The sequence below is a fragment of the Lepidochelys kempii genome, chromosome 10 (genome assembly GCF_965140265.1).
Source record: "Lepidochelys kempii isolate rLepKem1 chromosome 10, rLepKem1.hap2, whole genome shotgun sequence".
Classification (NCBI taxonomy): domain Eukaryota; kingdom Metazoa; phylum Chordata; order Testudines; family Cheloniidae; genus Lepidochelys; species Lepidochelys kempii.
This window is the reverse complement of record NC_133265.1, coordinates 32203026-32222296: the sequence shown is the minus strand read 5'-3', so window position 1 is coordinate 32222296 and position 19271 is coordinate 32203026. Positions and strand designations below refer to the sequence as shown.

The 19271-nt window shown below is 44.0% G+C and overlaps 1 protein-coding gene across 5 annotated transcripts in view; it reads right to left on the bottom strand.

Annotated features, from left to right (window-relative positions):
- The window catches only part of AXIN1 (axin 1), a 177410-nt gene that overhangs the window by 73599 nt on the left and 84540 nt on the right, over window positions 1-19271 (bottom strand). For all 5 annotated transcript variants that reach the window (XM_073362703.1, XM_073362701.1, XM_073362705.1 and 2 more), the window contains one exon: window positions 12358-12498. In XM_073362703.1, coding sequence (XP_073218804.1) covers window positions 12358-12498 — 141 coding nt within the window. The remainder of the gene's footprint in view (window positions 1-12357; window positions 12499-19271) is intronic.

The following is a 19271-nucleotide window of genomic DNA, read 5'->3' as shown; positions in this document are numbered from 1 at the left end:
AGAACTTGAAGAGCGAATAGTCAACTACATAAAACACATGTGCTTTAAAACAAGTATCCTGAAAGTAGGAAACCAGTGAGAGTCAGTAGGACCACTACACTACCAGAGAGTAAATGGAACCAATAAGGAGGTGAGAATACTGCCAAGAATTCTTCACTCGGTCTTCTCCATGAAGGAGGATGGAGCAATATGGCACCTGCTCTTTGCAGACAGTGCAAATCATAATATCATAGAATATTAGGGTTGGAAGATACCTCAGGAGGTCATCTAGTCCAACCCACTGCTCAAAGCAGGACCAACCCCAGCTAAATAATCCCAGCCAGGACTTTGTCAAGCCACGCTTTAAAAATCTCTAAGGATGGAGATTCCACCATCTCCCTAGGTAACTCATTCCAGTGCTTCACCACCCTCCTAGTGAAATAGTTTTTCCTAATATCCAACCTAGACCTCCCCCACTGCAACTTGAGACGATTGCTTCTTGTTCTGTCATCTGCCACCACTGAGAACAGCCAAGGTCCATCCTCTTTGGAACCCCCCCTTTAGGTAGTTGAAGGCTGCTATCAAATCCTCCCTCACTCTTCTCTTCTGCAGATTAAATAAGCCCAATTCCCTCAATCTTTCCTTGTAAACCATGTGCCCCAGACCCCTAATAATTTTTTATGTCCTCTGCTGGACTCTCTCCAATTTGTCCATATTCTTTCTGTAGTGGGGGGCTCAACACTGGGTGCAATACTCCAGATGTGGCCTCACCAGTACCGAATAGAGGGGAAAAATTGCTTCCCTCGATCTGCTGGCAATGCTCCTACTAATGTGGTCCAATATGCCGTTAGCCATCTTGGCAACAACGGCACACTGTTGACTCATATCCAGCTTCTTGTCCACTGTAATCCCCAGGTCCTTTTCTGTAGAACTGCTGCTTAGCTAGTTGGTCCCCAGCCTGTAGCAGCGCATGGGATTCTTCCATCCTAAGTGCAGAATTCTGCACTTGTCATTGTTGAACCTCATCCCTACCCTCCAGCGTATCTACCTCTCCCGCCATTTTAGTGTAATCCGCAAACTTGCTGAGGGTGCAATCTATCCCACCATTCAGATTGTTAATGAACATGTTGAACAAAACGGGCCCCAGGACTGACCCTTGGGGCACTCTGCTTGATATCGGCTGCCAACTAGACATTAAGCTGTTGATCACTACCTGTTGAGCCTGACAATCTAGCCAGCTTTCTATCCACCTTATAGTTCATTCATCCAATCCATACATTATTACTTGCTGGCAAGAATACTGTGGGAGACCATATCAAAAGCTTTGCTAAAGTCAAGATATATCACGTCCACCGCTTTTCCCATATCCACAGAGCCAGTTATCTCATCATAGAAGGCAATCAGGTTGGTCAGGCATGACTTGCCCTTGGTGAATCCATGTTGACTTGTCCTGATCACCTTCCTTTCCTCCAAGTGCTTCAAAATGGATTCCTTGAGGACCTGCTCCCTAATTTTTCCAGGGACTGAGATGAGGCTGATTGGTTTGTAGTTCCCCAGATTCTCCTCCTTCCCCTTTTTTAAAGATTGGTACCATATTTGCCTTTTTCCAATCGCCCAGAACCCTCCCCCGATCACCATGAATTTTCAAAGATAATGGCCAATGGCTCTGCAATCACATCAGCCAACTCCCTCGGCACCCTCGGATGCATTAGATCCGGCCCCATGGACTTACTTTTCTAAATAGTCCTTAACCTGGTCTTTCATCACTGGGTGCTGCTCACCTCCCAATACTGTGCTGCCCAGTGCAGCAGTCTGGGAGCTGACCTTGTCTGTGAAGACCGAGGCAAAAAAAGCATTGAGTACTTCAGCTTTTTCCACACCATCTGTCACTAGGCTGCCTCTCCCATTCAGTAAGGGTCCCACCCTTTCCCTGACCTTCTTCTTGTTGCTAACATACCTGTAGAAACCCTTCTTGTTACCCTTCACTTTCCTTGTTAGCTGCAACTCCAATTGTGCTTTGGCCAAATGAGGTGCTGTTGGAGATGGAGGTATCAAGAGAGGAGGATTTGTACCAAACTTATCCCTTAAGCGAGTGGCTCTCAACCTTTTCCATAGTAGGACCACCAAAGGACCTCCTTTCCCATTTAGCAATATGGGAAGGGGAAGGTGGTTGCAACCTGTTCGTGACTGCCAGGTTGAGAACCCATGACATATCCCATTCCTGGACAGATGCATTCAGAGTAAGCCAGTACTGATCACTGCTATATTAAGAAAGGGCAGAGCCAAATTTGGCAATGAAAATCTTTGTGCATCTGAGCTCAGACACTTCATTCAAAACTCTGCCACGTGAAAGCCAGTAAACTTCAGTGTAGAAGAGGACTGCCAGTGCGTTACTCTGTGCAGTAACTGCAGTTCTTTGAGATGTGTGTCACTATACACTCCACTTCAGGCATGCATGCACCTCTCAAGCCCTTGATCAGGGATTTTCAGTTAGCCGTGTCGGTTCGGACTGTACATGCACTCTCACCTCCTCGTGCTGGACACCGAGACTACATAGTGGTGTGTGGGCAAACCACCCTGAGGTTACTTCTCCACCCAAAAGTCCGATAGAGAACAGTCCGATGCAGAGGGGATGGAGGACAGGTAGTGGAGCACGCATAGGGGCATACATCTCGAAGAACTACAATTACTGAACAAAGTGTGTAACTGCCTCTTCTTCTTCATGCAGTGTCCCTCTGGCTGCTCCACTTCAGGTGACTTCCAAACAGCATCCCCAGAGGAAGAAGGGAGCTTTGGAACTGAGTCTAGAACTGAAGACAGTACTGCAGAACCAAGTGCTACATCAGATTTGGCAGCATGGATTAAAGTGTAATGTTTTGAAAATGTATGTGCCGAGGCCCACGTAGCCATCCTATATATCTCAGATACCGGCATATTTTTAACTAACACCTGTGACAAAGCTCTGTCCTTGCCTCTGTGGGTCCCGCGTTTCCTGGCGGATTTCGCTAGCCTCAGAGGCTCACAGTGACCCTCCACGTAACCCTTCTCTCTCTAGAGACAAGGGTCACAGTCTACTGAGCCATTTTCATCATAAGCCAGCAAGGGAGGTGAGGAGAAGTTACCCTTCCTTGCACAGTCTCTGTTGTCTCCCAATCTCAGTGATTAATCAGGGGCAAAGGTTGGGGGGGAGAGCCCGGGCCCACCCTCTACTCTGGGCTTCAGCCCAGGGACCCTAATAGTATCACCTATGGTAGCTGACCTTTTAGAAACATGACATGTACAATTCCCTGGGCTACTTCCCCCACAGCAGCCGTCACTTCCTCAAGCTCCACTTCACCCTTACCTCAGGGCCTCCTTCCTTGTGCCTGATATGGTATGTGCTACACAGTCTCTCCAACAGCGCAGCTTCCTCCCACAGCTCCTGACATACGCGCCCACCTGACTAACTGGGAGGCTTTTAACTAGTTTCAGCCAGCCCCTGATTGGCTTCAGGTGTCCCAATCAACCTAGCATTCTCCCTGCCTTCTGGAAAGTTCTTAATTGGCCCCAGGTGTCTTAACTGACCTGGAGCAGCTTCCATTTCACTTATCCTGGTACCAGGGATTTGTTTAGCCTGGAGCTAATATATCTATCTCCCACTACTTTTCTATAGCCATCTGGCCTTGCCCCGTCACACACCACAGATGTGGCTTTTGATCTGGTTGAATGCACTATCATCCTCCGGGGGGATGAACGCCTTGCAGCATCATAACACATGATAATAAATCCAGATATTCATCTAACAGCCTCTGAGCAGAGATCGGAGATCCTTGGATCTATACATGAAGATTAAAAGTCTAGTTGATTTTCAAAATAGCTTGGTCCTATCTAAGTAGAAAGCCAACACCCTTCTAACATCCTGGCTATAAAAACAGGATTCCTGTAGAGAGCTATGTAGCTTGTGGGGGGGGGGGGGAAGGGAGGGGGGAAACAAAAAACACAGGTAGATGAAGGGATTGCTTAAGGTGGAACTCTCACAGAACCTTAAGCACAAATTTAGGGTGTGGATGTAATGACACTTTGCCCTTGAAGAATACTGTTAAGGGGGAAATCTGCCATCCAGGCTGCAATCTCCCCGGGCTGATGTGATGGCTACTAACGAGGTTGTCTTCTTAAATAAATGGAGCAGAGGGAAGGTTGCCATAGGTTCAAATGGACGTCTCAGAAGGTATCAAGCTAAGTATCAAGCTAAGGTTCCAGGTTGGGATGGGGTCTCTAATCTGGAGTTTGAGATCTTCCAAACCCTTAACAAACCTAGAGGATACCAGGAGAGGAAAAATGGAGAATCCTTCTCCTGGAGGAGGAAAGGGTGATACTGCAGCCAAATGGATCATGATCAAACTAACTGATAACCCGAATTTTTTCAGATCAACAAGGAATCCAGGATGAGTGAAAGGGGCACAGATTCTGGCAGCGGCTACAAGAATCTTTTCCATTTTGGCAGGTAAGTAGTATGGGTTGACCTCTTCCTACTATTCAGGAATACATGCTATACTTCTGTGGAGCAGGAGGATTCTAACCCCTTAAACCATCATGGAACAATACCCTGAGGCATCCTGGGAGAGGAGAGAAGAAGTTGGGAGCTTGAGCAGTGGATGGACACACAGATGAAGCAGGTATGGCTACCAAGCTTTCCTCAGACAGATTGGCACTATAAGGATAATTTAGCCCTGACCAGCTGGATTTTGTTCATCATTCTTACTACCAGGAGCACTGGGGAAAACATACAGAACAGACCCTTCTTCCAAGATCGAAGAAAGGCCTCTCCCAAGGAGTGGTGGCCCAGACCCACTCTTGACTAGAAAAAATGGCACTTCCTGTTTCTGGAGGTGGCCAAGAGACCCCCCCCACCTTATTTTGGAACATGCTGTGGAGAACTTAAACGTCTAGCTTCCATTCATAGTCCTGTGAGAAGTGTCTGATGAGGACATTGGCTGTGGTGTTCTGAATATCTGGAAGCAGACTGTTGAAATTTTGAATTTATGAACTATGAACCACTTCCCTATTTTCCTGGGTTCGGCACACAGGGAGGGGGGATCTTGCTTCTCCCTGCTTGTTGATCTAGAACACAGAGGATATGTTGTCCGTCAGGACCCTGATTGATTTGCCCCTGAGGAGGGGCTGGAAATGAAGGCAAGCCTTCCTGACAGCCCTGAGCTCCAACAGATAGATGTAGGGGCAGCCCTTGAGTAGCAAGTCATTGAGGTACAGGAAGACTGGGATCACTTCTTGTCAGACATAAGCAGTCATTACTGCCAGGACCTTTGAGAACACCCTTGGGGCTGAGGAAAGGCCAAAGGGAAGCAATTGGAATTGGAAATAATCCTGGCCTATAGTGAAGCATAGGAATTTCCTGTGCAATGGGTGTATCATTACACTGGAAATAGGTATCTTGTAGGTCAAGGGCTGAAAACCATTCCCCTTTCTCCAGTGAAGCAATTATGGCTGCAAGAGTCACTATCCTGAACTTCTGAGACTTTATGAACTTTTTTAGAAGTCTTAGATCTAAGATCAGTTTCCATTCTCTGTTCTTTTCTGGCATAAGGAAATACTCGGAGTAAAACCTCTTGCCCGTATTAGAAGGAAGGACCGACTCTATTGCGCCTAATCTAAAGGAGAGAGTTCACTTCTTGTCTCAGTGAAAGCTCGTGAGAGGGGTCCCTGAATAAGGACAGGGAAGGGGGGTAGAAAGGAAGGAGTGATATAAAACTGATAGTATAGCCTGATGTTGTGACCTCTATGACCCGCTTGTCTGTAGTGATCTACCTCCACGCATGTTGGAAATGGGAAAGGTGGTCTCCAAAGATGGGGAGGTGGGCCAATGGGTGCAGCTGTAAAGCCAGAGGTGTGGGAGAATTCGAACCCTTGACCAAGCCATCAAAATTTGCTTAGAAGATGGCTGGGTGCTTGTGCTTGTGGAGGGCAGCTGGGTGGACCTCTTTCTCTGAAATCTATGTATTTCCTAGGGGGGGTTCAGAGGGTCTATGGAATCCAGAAAAGTGAGCAGGGTGTGATCTCTGGGCGGTAGGTGACCTACTAAACCTTTTCTTATGTGTAGGTGTAGCTATGCCCAGGGATTGTAAAGTAGTCCCAGAGTCCTTCAGTGTGTGCAAGAACTCATCAGTGGTCTCTGAGAAAAGCTTACAATCATCAAAAGGGAGGTCCTCAACAGCATTCTGTACTTCTCTCGGAAACATCAAGAGTTTGAGTCATGATGCCCTGCGCATAACCATCACCGTGGAAATGGACCTGGCAACAGCATCCACAGCCTTGAAGAGCAGTTCTGGCCAATAATTGACACTCAGAGGTGATAGACTGGAATTGCTCCCTATGCTCCTACAGCAGATGCTCAATAAAGGCCGTGAATCTGTTACCATTTGTAAAATCGTATTTGGCCATGAGCACCTGATAGTTTGCCATCCTGAATTGCAGGTTTCCTGATGAAGAGGAACTTTAGTCCAAAGCCATTGTCTTTTCTGATCTTTGTCCAAGGGGTGGACAGCACAGTGCTGTCTACCCCCTCATTTACCACATCAACCTGCAGGAAGTTAGACTCTCCCAACCAATGGATACACAGAGTGGCCATCGCTCACAGGGATAGCCGCTCAGCAGAAGAGGCAGAGTTTGAAACCTGGGTAGCCAGGCATACCCTGCCAGGAAAAGTAAGTCTCCCAGAGTGGGGAGAGATGAGAAAATCAATCTTCTCACTCCTTAACTGACTATAATTACACTAACAACTAACTATACTATAGTTAGTATCTTAACAACTATAGAAAAATAGAAAGCTGAGGTCTCCTCAAAGGTGGCTACACTACGTCTCCATCTCAGGCTGTGGCAGTTGAGAAGGAACGGAGGGTGGTTCACCTCAACATCCCTATATAGCCTTGGTCTCCAGCCTGAGACGGCACAGGGCAGGCCGAATGGACACTGCTGAATGACAATCTCCTCTCAAAGGCTCGAGAGGCGCACTCGCACCCTGAAGTGGAACACCCATAGGGACACTATTCAAAGAAGAATGCTCCTTTCTTCTCATCAGATAGTCCATTAGGTAGTAGTAGGATGATCAGACAGCAAGTGTGAAAAATGGGACCGGGGATGTGAGGGTAATAGGAGCCTATATAAGAAAAATACCCAAAAATCAGGATTGTCCCCATAAAATTGGGACATCTGGGTCACCCTAGGTATTAGGCTCACCTATAATAAAGTTCACAACTTTCACAGCTTCAGTAAGTTCCTCTCTCAGTCTCACTGGCAACCTCTTTGCTACAAAAGCTTCCCACTGAGTTGAACGACGAGTCCAAGCGGCTTGGGGTGCAATAGGTTGGATTCTAAGCACAAGGCCACAGTATTTTTTTTGTCACAGCTCAGGCATCAGCACAGTGCTGCCGATTCAACCCTGCTGCAAGACCTGATTGTTGAAAAGCTGCTAAATCCCCCCCCCCCCACCCAACCTGGAGCACACACCGTCAGGGGAAAGCAAAACAGGCAGACCTCATGCATGGATCCTTCCCGCTCATTGCAGCAATGTTAAAAGTTGGGCAGAAGAGACCACACATCTACAGAGTTTCATCAGTTGTATTGAAAGAAATTGTTCTCTTGAACCCTCAAACAGTTGTTCCTACACATGTGCAGCCGTGGCATGAATCCATTGTCTCACTGTACCACAGGAGAAGGGAACTGCTTTGACGCAACTGGCAGCATCAGATCCCACAGAACATTAATGACACCCCAGACATCAGGTGAAATCAGTACTTCCTCTGTGAGGCTCAGCAGTTTTCAGCATTCACAGTGACACCAAGTAAACTGCTCAGACGACTTTCACGTTTACAGTACTGTCATTTACTAACACAATGATTGATTTCGTAAACCCTCTTTTGCTTGAGAATTCCCAGGGTTTCTTTTCTAAGATGGGTTTCAGAGTAACAGCCGTGTTAGTCTGTATTCGCAAAAAGAAAAGGAGTACTTGTGGCACCTTAGAGACTAACCAATTTATTTGAGCATAAGCTTTCGTGAGCTACAGCTCACTTCATCGGATGCATACTGTGGAAAGTGTAGAAGATCTTTTATACACACAAAGCATGAAAAAATACCTCCCCCCACCCGGATGCATACTGTGGAAAGTGTAGAAGATCTTTTATACACACAAAGCATGAAAAAATACCTCAGTGGGGGAGGTATTTTTTCATGCTTTGTGTGTATAAAAGATCTTCTACACTTTCCACAGTATGCATCCGATGAAGTGAGCTATAGCTCACGAAAGCTTATGCTCAAATAAATTGGTTAGTCTCTAAGGTGCCACAAGTACTCCTTTTCTTTTTTCTAAGATGGAGGCTTTGCATTTCTAATATAGAAAAAGCATAAAACCAATGTTTTGAAAAATGCTTTTATTCTTCTTTATCCATTACTGGGAAGCAAAAAAGAGCACAAGCCGAATTTTTTATTTTATTTTACAAATCATCTTTCAGGGAATTAAGTGGTCTGAAGGTGAGAGGTAAAGTTCCCTCATGAGGTTAGAAACTGGAAGAGACAAAAAAAGACTTAGAATTTTCTGCAGGGAAGGAGTATAACAGTGTAGTGGATGTGGTTTATGTATTTGAACAAGAACTGGCATAATTTACTAATTTAGAATCATCTCAAAGAGGGTGAGCACAGCAAGGTGGCAAAATTAGAAGAGATAGGATTATATAGGTTATTTACTTAGGTTATTTAGGTTAATCAGGACTAAACTATATTGAACTCATAAGAACCTAAAACGAAGCTAGGTGATGAGGCCATATAATGGCAGTTGAAATTTAACATAAACACATGCATGGTAATACACATTTGGAGAAAAAAAATGAAAGCTCTTTAAAACACTGATGGTTTCTAAGTTCACTTTAACCACTCATGAAAAAGAAGTCTGTGGTTTCCAACAATCTCTTCCAGGGGTTCTACAATTGAGGAATATGGGGGATTGGAATGAGCCCTGCAAGTTTTACCTATGAACATTGTGGAGTCTCCTTCACCTGGAGACTTTAAATCAATATGGGATGTCTTCAAAAAATCTGCTCTAGCTCAATGACAGGTTTGATGCAGAAACTGCTGGGAGCAGTTCTTTGGCCTGTGGGATGCAGAAAGTCAGACAGAATGATCATAATGCCTGGACTTAAAATCTATCCCTATGACTCAGGGACACAAGGTCCAGTCCTCCACACAATGGACTGGAAGTCTAACTTATTCTCCTTGCTGGAAAGTGACCCTTCAGGCAGTCCATGCATCAGACTCATGCACGTGGAGGCACTTGCTTAGATACAAGTTTCTTTTCAGTCATTGTCACGGGAGCCTACAGTTATTATTGGACTGTTCAAGCAGCCAGTCCTATAAGAATGCACATCTATTTGCTCCTAGTCCCTTACGCTGTCCATGCAGATTTGTCCACTAAGCCGATGCTAGTAAAGAAATACTTATGTTTCCCAGCCTGGAATTCTCATTATTTGTGCATTTCTCCTCTTTGTTTTGTGTACTGAAAGATTACACTCAAAACTACACTCAGTTACCTCATTGCTACGCTTTCACTCAGTCTTAGTCATTTGGAATCAATGTAAAGTTGAATGCTTCCCTCTCCTTGAGCTGACTTGGCCAGACTGATATCTGTCTGACATTCCACCCACCAGAGCAGCTTTCGTAAGACATGAAGGTCTCAATCCTCCAATTCACCACCTTCCACGCATCCTCTGAGCAGTGTCAGGCATTTGGTAAGAAGATTGCTGCAACTGACACCTTTCAGGGTCCCTCCATTTCATCTGAATGATGGATTGGAATGACAGCTTGCACATGCCCAATGTTCTCTGTTACTGTACAGCCAGTTCTCTTTTGTAACCTACACTCACGTGTTGTTTTTCATGGCCTATATCTTTAGCTACGCATTCTCAGTCATCATGTTGATTCAGATTTTTTCTCTCTAGCAATTCAGGAGACACTTTCGCTTTGATAGAATCCCAGAAGCCATTTATGGAAAAAGGATACTTCAAAAACTTAAACCGATATTCTGGCTGCTCTACCCTCTCCTCCCTTTGCACAGTATGCCAAATCACAGCTTTTAAAGCCATTGTTTCCTGTTGGAGACTCCACACATTTTATTAGAACAAGATTTTTTTACTTTCCTTATTAGGAGAGAAGAAAGGTAGAGGTTTTCCTTATTGGGGGTTAGGGACTTTAGTATTCCATTGTATTACATTCCTCTTCTAGTGCACCAGACAGCAAACCCACTCATTTCTAATCCCCCCTCCTCCTTACTCTCTCTTACCCTACCTCACTCAATTTAAAAAGTATATCTGAATGTAGAGGTTTTATTTGCAATTTGCCACACACTTTTAACCCTTGTTAATGTGCTTTTCTCTAAGGCCTCATCTACACGACAGTTTTGTTGACAAAAGTCTGAAAAGCTTAGTTTTATCAGTAATAATAAAGTAAGGCTCTTGAAATATCCAGCGTGTGAAGTTTCTTTTCTCCTGGTGCAGAATGGGATTTTGGCAAGAAAACAGGAAGCCAAGTGAATTTCAAGACCACCTTGGAGCTGACTTTAGGATGAGGTCTCAGTACCACTCTGCCTCTGTGGAAGTTCAACCTTAAGTACTTGGAGCTTACTGACTCTCCTAGCTGATGACAATTCTGAAAGCAAGAACGTACAAGGAGCAGTCTAAAAGTGACTCAAAAGGAAACTCCATGAGGTTTAGAAGAACTAATTTAAGGTCCCACGTGAGCATCAGTTCTCTTGCTAGTGGGAAACTATAACGTGGGCTTTTGAGAAACTTAGATACTGTCAGGAGTGAGAAGACCAAGCATGACTGCAATGGTGGGTGACAAGCCAAAATTGTGACCAGTGAATTGTCACACAGACACATACTCATAGAAGAACAATTGTTTACAGTTCTATAGTATCCTCTGAAGAACCCTTGGATGTGCACACCGTTTTAAGTAACACCCATTAACTGGTTAGTTTTTCTGAGTATCCCTTCGCCAGTCTCTTACGGAGTACTTGTGGTGGCTTAATCCAATTATTTTCCAAAGTGACGTATCCCTTTTACTTATTAAAAATAAACGGAAGGAACAAACCTGGAACTTGACTATTCATAATTTTCACTTCATGCATCTGAAGAAGTGGGATTTTTTTTTACCCACGAAAGCTTATGCCCAAATAAATCTGTTAAATTAAGGTGCCACTGGACTCCTCGTTGTTTTCATAATTTTCATAGTGTGTCAAAAACAACTGTCTGCATATTTAGCAGAGAGGTGACATTCAGGGCATGACAGGGTGTACATGTAACACAATGTCATTTTCTACTGACAATTTGGGGACTGGAATGAGAACACATGAATAAATATGACCCAGTATCAATCAAATGGCCTGGTCTGGAGTAAGTACCAGCTATGTATCTACATAAGCACTTCACAATCTTTAATGTATCTATTTTCCCAACCCCCCTGAGAGGGAGGGCAGGGCTATCACCCCCATTTTACAGGTGGGGAAACTGAGGCACAGAGCAGATAACTGATTTGCCCAGGAGGTCTGTGGTGGAACAGGGACTTGAACCCAAATTTCCCACGTCCCAGACTAGTGTCCTAACTGCTTTTGCATGATCCTTCCTCCCTCTTGTGAGCCAAATGTAAATGAATATTATTAAACATGGAAGGTATGATTACAGATAAATGAATTCCCCCCAAGCTTCCGACAAAAAGCCCAAGAAGTTCCCTGAATTGTACTCCAACAAAGTGATCACTGGGTGACACGCCGGTGCCATTATCTCGGTAATCAGATGTCTAAAAGGACTGTATTTGCAATAAACCTGGGAATCTTCAGAAGATAAAACAAGTGGCAAACAGCATAGCTGGAAGCCTGTTTGATTCTGTCCATGAGGGGAGCATCTTACCAGAAGCTGATCTCTGTTTTTCACTTCGCAAACCCACCTGCAGTCGCTGGCTGTTAAAACCAGAAACACCTGCTGGTCATTACTTGGTTTAGATTACAAACATTCCCAGTCCATCAGACCAGAATAGTCCATGTCTCCACAGGTAACAACAAAGCAATACAGCTAAAAAGGAAACCGTAACAGGAATGCATTGGAGCTAGATTGGTCACATGCCTGGTATATCCCGTGTCAGCTACTTAACAGTTAGATATTCCTTCCCAGAATGAGTCATTCCAGCATCTAGGGCACTGATCTCTTTATGTAACCAAAGCCACAGCCTGGAATCCGAGAAATTAAATCTGCAGTCAATTCCAGCAGCCAGGAAATAGATACACAATGTCCCACTTTACTCCATGTCATGCTCAGTCTCCGTCCCAGGTAAGTTACTTACACACTGCTGTCGGTCAGCGACATGGTGTCTGCATCGCTAGACATGCTCTGCTGCTCACTGTCATTCGCACTGGTGGCTGGTGCCAGAGCATACCCTGTGTTGACATAGTAAGGGTTAACTGGCTCTCTCCACGGCCCATGCCTGAAAAAAATAAAATACAATACAATTCAGATGACAATCTTAATTTCTGCTACTACCTCAGGTTATTAAGTCTGAACCAGCAAGAATCTGCAGCTATTTTATTGGTTTTCTTCATATTAAATACAATAAAGGATCTTCTAGTAATGGCAGCAGAGGTAGCAATGAGAGGTGAGCTGCAAAGAACATAGGTTAATAAGTAGAAACAAAAAGAAAAGGAGTACTTGTGGCACCTTAGAGACTAACCAATTTATTAGAGCATAAGCTTTCGTGAGCTACAGCTCACTTCCTCAGATGCATATCATGGAAACTGCAGCAGGCTTTATATATACACAGAGAATATGAAACAATACCTCCTCCCACCCCACTGTCCTGCTGGTAATAGCTTATCTAAAGTGATCATCAGGTGGGCCATTTCCAGCACAAATCCAGGTAAGGTCCCTCACCAAAGGCTCTTATGTAAATTAAGTTGTCACGAGATAAGAGGGAAGATCCTTTCATGGACAGAGAACTGGTTAAAAGACAGGGAACAAAGGGTAGGAATAAATGGTAAATTTTCAGCATGGAGAGGGTTAACTAGTGGTGTTCCCCAAGGGTCAGTCCTAGGAACAATCTTATTCAACCTATTCATAAATGATCTGGAGAAAGGGGTAAACAGCGAGGTGGCAAAGTTTGCAGATGATACTAAACTGCTCAAGATAGTTAAGACCAAAGCAGACTGTGAAGAACTTCAAAAAGATCTCACAAAACTAAGTGATTGGGCAACAAAATGGCAAATGAAATTTAATATGGATAAATGTAAAGTAATGCACATTGCAAAAAATAACCCCAACTATACATACAATATGATGGGGGCTAGTTTAGCTACAACTAATCAGGAGAAAGATCTTGGAGTCATCGTGGATAGCTCTCTGAAGATGTTCACACAGTGTGCAGCGGCAGTCAAAAAAGCAAACGGGATATTAGGAATCATTAAAAAAGGGATAGAGAATAAGACGGAGAATCTCTTATTGCCCTTATATAAATCCATGGTACGCCCACATCTTGAATACTGAGTACAGATGTGGTCCTCTCATCTCAAAAAAGATATACTGGCATTAGAAAAGGTTTAGAAAAGGGTAACTAAAATGATTAGGGGTTTGGAATGGGTCCCATATGAGGAGAGATTAAAGAGGCTAGTACTTTTCAGCTTGGAAAAGAGGAGACTAAGGGGGGATATGATAGAGGTCTACAAAATCATGAGCGGTGTGGAGAAAGTGAATAAGGAAAAGTTATTTACTTGTTCCCATAATATAAGAACTAGGGGCCACCAAATGAAATTAATGGGTAGCAGGTTTAAAACAAATAAAAGGCAGTTCTTCACTCAGCGCACAGTCAACCTGTGGAACTCCTTGCCTGAGGAGGTTGTGAAGGCTAGGACTATAACAGGGTTTAAAAGAGAGCTGGATAAATTCATGGAGGTTAAGTTCATGAATGGCTATTAGCCAGGATGGGTAAGGAATGGTGTCCCTAGCCTCTGTTTGTCAGAGGGTGGAGATGGATGGCAGGAGAGAGATCACTTGATCATTACCTGTTAGGTTCACTCCTTCTGGGGCACCTGGCATTGGCCGCTGTCGGTAAACAGGATACTGGGCTGGATGGACCTTTGGTCTGACCCAGTATGGCCGTTCTTATGTTCACATTTTGATCTCCACAGACATGCCAGCAGTTTGGAGTCATAGTCACATGCGACTAGCACTGACAGCATAGAGCACTAAGGCAAAAAAAAGGGAAAGGCAGCTCTGCCTGCCTGGTGAGGGGCCAATGGGCACTGGCAACTATCACTTCAGTACCAACAGTGTGCAATTTAAGTTGTCTGTGTTGCACCTCTGCTCAGTTCATTAGCATGACAAGACAGGTGCTGCCAACGTCTCACAGACTTAATGGAGTCTGTCAGATGTAGATGTAACAGACCAGGGCTCTGCCCAAGATTGGGCTTCACAGGACATTTGTCATGAACCATCGGCTCCTACATCCATATTTAGGCACCCAAACAAGTGCTCTTATTTCCAAAAGTGTAGCCCAGTGAGACTCAGACTGCAGCTTGTGAGCTGTGTGTGTCTCTTTAATGTGACTCCTGTGGCTCCTTGCAGCACATGATATTAAAACGCTGTGTCATTTAATTATTAACCAAAGTTTATTAACCAATCAGGATGCTTTTACTATGTTATTAACCAATTCTATTACCAACTTCCACTGTTATTAACTTCTTTGCTGTGCGAATGAATATGAAAATATATATAAACTCAGTATTTCTCCTGTCATGCTGTTTAAATATGAATAGCTCTATAGTAAATGAAACAATGAATTCACACTACCATGGCTCTTTTGGGTAATGTTTGTTGCTAATTTGGCTCCTGGACCACTGAGGTTTGAGTATCACTGGAGTAGCCAAAACTGGAAAATCTGAACTGCACCTACAGAGGTCACACATGCACAGCGTGTGTCAGCTGAGCCAACTGTACTCTCCAGGGGCTCCTTGCATCCCACTCCCTCCAGTTTCCTGTGGGCCACCCTCCCATTCCCCTCTATTGCAGGGACTCCCTGCAACTCCCCCTAATCTTGCCCCTGCCAGGGGTTGTGTGTGCCCCCCATTTCCTCCCATACAGGGGGTCCCCCCAAAAATCCATGACTATATGATTGTGTCCCTAGTTCTACACATAAAATAGCACAAAGAAACACTAAGTATCGTATCTGAGAGCGATTTCATAAAGTTTTCTTCTCCTATGACATATGTTTTGTGTCATCCCAGTTTACTAAACTCCTTTGAGTTTTCTACAGAGTAGGGTATAACTAGTATAACCTGTATTTTCTCTTTTACTGCTGACATATATGCTGAAAGCAATGGTATTTGGCAGATAAACCATGCACGTACATCTAAACATGGCATCTCAGATTGTTTATACATCTCAGAACTAGAAAGCTTCCATTTCAAGTGGTAATGTATTGTTTAAAAAAGGCCATTTTATTTACAGGCAACTAAAACAAAGTGATGGCACTGCATGAATTCTAGGACTATTCTGGAATTAGTAACAAACTGTCATGCAAATTTACCAGCCAAGACACAAGATCTTTCTATCTACAAAAACAACAAGGAGGTCCGGTGGCACCTTAAAGACTAACAGATTTATTTGGGCATAAGCTTTTGCAGGTAAAAACCCCACTTCTTCAGATGCATGGAGTGAAAGTTACAGATACAGGCATAAATATACTGGCACATGAAGCGAAGGGAGTTACCTTACAAGTGGAGAACCAGTGTTTACAAGGCCAATTCAGTCAGGGTGGATGTGGTCCACTCCCAATAATTGATGAGGATGTGTCAATACCAAGAGAGGGAAAATTGCTTTTATATGAGCCAGCCACTCTCAGTCCCTATTCAAGCCCAAATTAATGGTGTTAAGTTTGCAAATGAATTGTAGCTCTGCAGTTTCTCTTTGAAGTCTGTTTTTGAAGTTTTTTTGTTGAAGAATGGCTACTTTTAAAGCTGTTATTGAATGTCCAGGGAGATTGAAGTGTTCTCCGACTGGCTTTTGTATGTTACCATTCCTGATGTCTGATTTGTGTCCATTTATTCTTTTGCGTAGACACTGGCCAATGTACATAGCAGAGGGGAACTGCTGGCACACAATGGCATATATCACATTAGTAGGTGTGCAGGTGAATGAGCCCCTGATGGTGTGGCTGATGTGGTTGGGTCCTCTGGTAGTGTCACTAGAGTAAATATGAGGACAGAGTAGGCAACAGGGTTTGTTACACTGATTGGTTCCTGGGTTAGTGTTTCTGTGGTGTGGTGTGTAGTTGCTGGTGAGTATTTGCTTCAGGTTGGGGGGCTGCCTGTAAGCAAGGACTGGCCTGCCTCCCAATGTCTGTGAGAGTGAGGGATCGTTTTCCAGGATAGGTTGTAGATCACTGATGATGTGCTGGAGAGGTTTTAGCTGGGGGCTGTACGTGATAGCCAGTGGTGTTCTGTTATTTTCCTTGTTGGGCCTGTCCATGCATCTGAAGAAGTGGGTTTTTTACCCACGAAAGCTTATGCCCAAATAAATCTGTTAGTCTTTAAGGTGCCACCGGACTCTTCGTTGCTTTTGTGGATACAGACTAATATGACTACCTCTCTGATACTCGTCCTGTAGTAGGTGGCTTCTGGGTACCTGTCTCGCTCTGTCAACCAGTTTCCTCACTTCCCCAGATGTGTATTGTAGTTTTAAGAATGCTTGATAAAGATCTATTTATCTGTTACTATGATAATGAAAAACTAATATTTCCCTCATCTGTCAAAAAATAGCCTCTCTCAAGCAAGTAGGCTGTGAAGAATTTTTAAGGCTGGTATCAAAGTTTTTAGTCCCAGAGTTTTTCAGTTCTCAGTAAGCTATTTTATGTAGAGAGAGTCCTGTGAGTCCTCTCCAGGAGTCTGGCAATCCATAGGCATGAGTTCTCTCACTCTAAGCCCTCCCTTGAGATGGCAGGCCATCTTGCTCTTTCCATAGCAAGCAACCTTTCCGGTTGTCAGTTTAAATGTGCGCTGCCAAAACCTTAGTTCTATATTCCATTAGGTCTCAGAACAGGTTTCTAGGGCAAGGAAATAATTTGAACAAGTTTGTCCTAAACAGCAAGACATAGTAAGTCACAATGTCACAACTCACATTTTCCATTTTTGCCCCCTGAATAATGGTCAGTTTTGAATAGTAAAGAAACACCACGGAGAATAATCCTTCTGTCAAGTTTGAAATGACAGGTGGCACTATGGAGGCAGAAATAACTTCTTACACTGGAGTGAGAACGATGGATAGGTCAGGCCTTCCCCACGGGCAAAGAGATGGATGCTTTTTTTGGGTAACCCAATTAAAATGTATCACCACCTTCTAGTGGACTCTCTTGCCAGGTCCTCCCTTGGCTGCCATTAGAATTTTCCAGCAATACATTTAAACATAGTGCAGCCGTTTATAATGCATTTGGGGACTACTACAGACAGTATGCCTTATAAAAGACAATTTGATTAATCGATTCCTCTTTCACATCAGTTGGTCATGTAAAATGGGCCCAAGAGAAGGAAAAGAATAAACCTCCCAGATTAATCCTATGGATACTACAATAATTGCCACATACTAGCCTGCAAGAGAGAAACAAAGCCCTTAACTTATTTTTATAGTTAAAATGCTCAATTTTGTCCATTGCTTGCAAATGGCAGGGGCTGAATTTGTTGTAGGAACCCCATATTCCCCACACAGGTTCACACAATTCCCCTATAGGGGAAGGATCGCAGCTACCCTGCTGTTCCTGCACAGAGTACATCCTCGGGAAAAGCAACTCAGCAATATTCACCAGCTTCATCATGACACATTCTGATATGGCTGCGTAGGCATTATGCGGAAGTAACACAGGAATAATAATTCTCTGCCACCACTACTTGGGGAAGAGTAGTGGGAAAGAGAGAAGTTAGTCTCTCTTTCCTTCAGCTCCCATACTCCCTGCACTTCCAGAAACAGCAGAGGTTCAGCTTGAGATATCACTCCTGCAGCGACCTAAAGGCATCATTTCGTCTGATGGCTGATGCTAGGAGAGCACTACCTGCAGGAGCAAGAACACAAGCAGGTTTCTGGGGTGGAGGAAAAGGTTTAAGGAGGCAGAAAACAAAAAGGAATAAAAGCGTTTAAGGAGAGAGGAGGCAAAAAGCAGGAGTAGGAGACTGGCAGAAGAGGGTTGCTGGACCAATAACAACACTTAACATTAATGTGGGCTTTCCATCCAGCACGCTAGCAGCATTGCAGGAATTTGGGATCCATTTCAATGTACCACCCGCAGAGTCAATAAGAACAGAGAGTGCCACTCAGTCTCTCTCCATGCTCCTAGCAACTCCTCTAGTTGAGCAAGGAAGCCACGCCTGCAAGCTGCAGAAGGGACGGTTCCAGTCTGCCTTGGAGAGATACATCAATCACTGCATTCATTCATTCGCTTGATACAAACTCTCAGCTCCCTCTCTTAGTCACACAGTTAGTGTGAAAGTCAAAAGAAAAAAAACTCCTAACATTTCTCTCATGGCCCCTGGAGCCCCACTGTTTGAAAGTAGAGAGGTCCCTGTACTGGGCAAGGAGAGAACCAACACCACTCTCCCTCCCTCTTCTTTCAGTAGAACAACACCCAAATAAAAGTAAAATTAAAGAGTTGCTTGGCACTGATACAGAAAGACAAAAGGCAGTCCGCACCTCTGCAGCCCCGCAGAACACTTAAGAGGAATTCTTTGGGTATCCATTTGAGATGGTGGAAGGAATTCCAAAAGGATGACGCCAAACAGATGGGTGTCTTTGATTCCACTCAGTTCCAGAGGACTGAAGAAGATAAGCAACCTCCTATTAAAATGTACACAGCTGTGAACTTTCCATTGAGAATACAGAAAAGGGGTTAGTCCCAACTGTTATGTTTAGTTAAAATTATGCACTTAAGCATGTATACAGGAGGGATTACTTACAACTTAGCTCTGGCCTCTAATACTCAAACGTGAATGTAAACTCTGGGTAAGCATAAGTAAAGAGTATAGGATTTCAAAGCAATCATAACAGGTGACGTTACTTTTGAGGAATTCATCTGCACTCCATCCTTCTCTAAACGTTCTCTTGCCCTGACAACTCTCTTCAGCTGGACCATATCACTGGTTGAACAGTTCATGCTGTGCCTCTGAAGAACACTTGGAACAGATACGAATTAAAAAAAACAACCACAACTAAAAAACCCATGCAGTC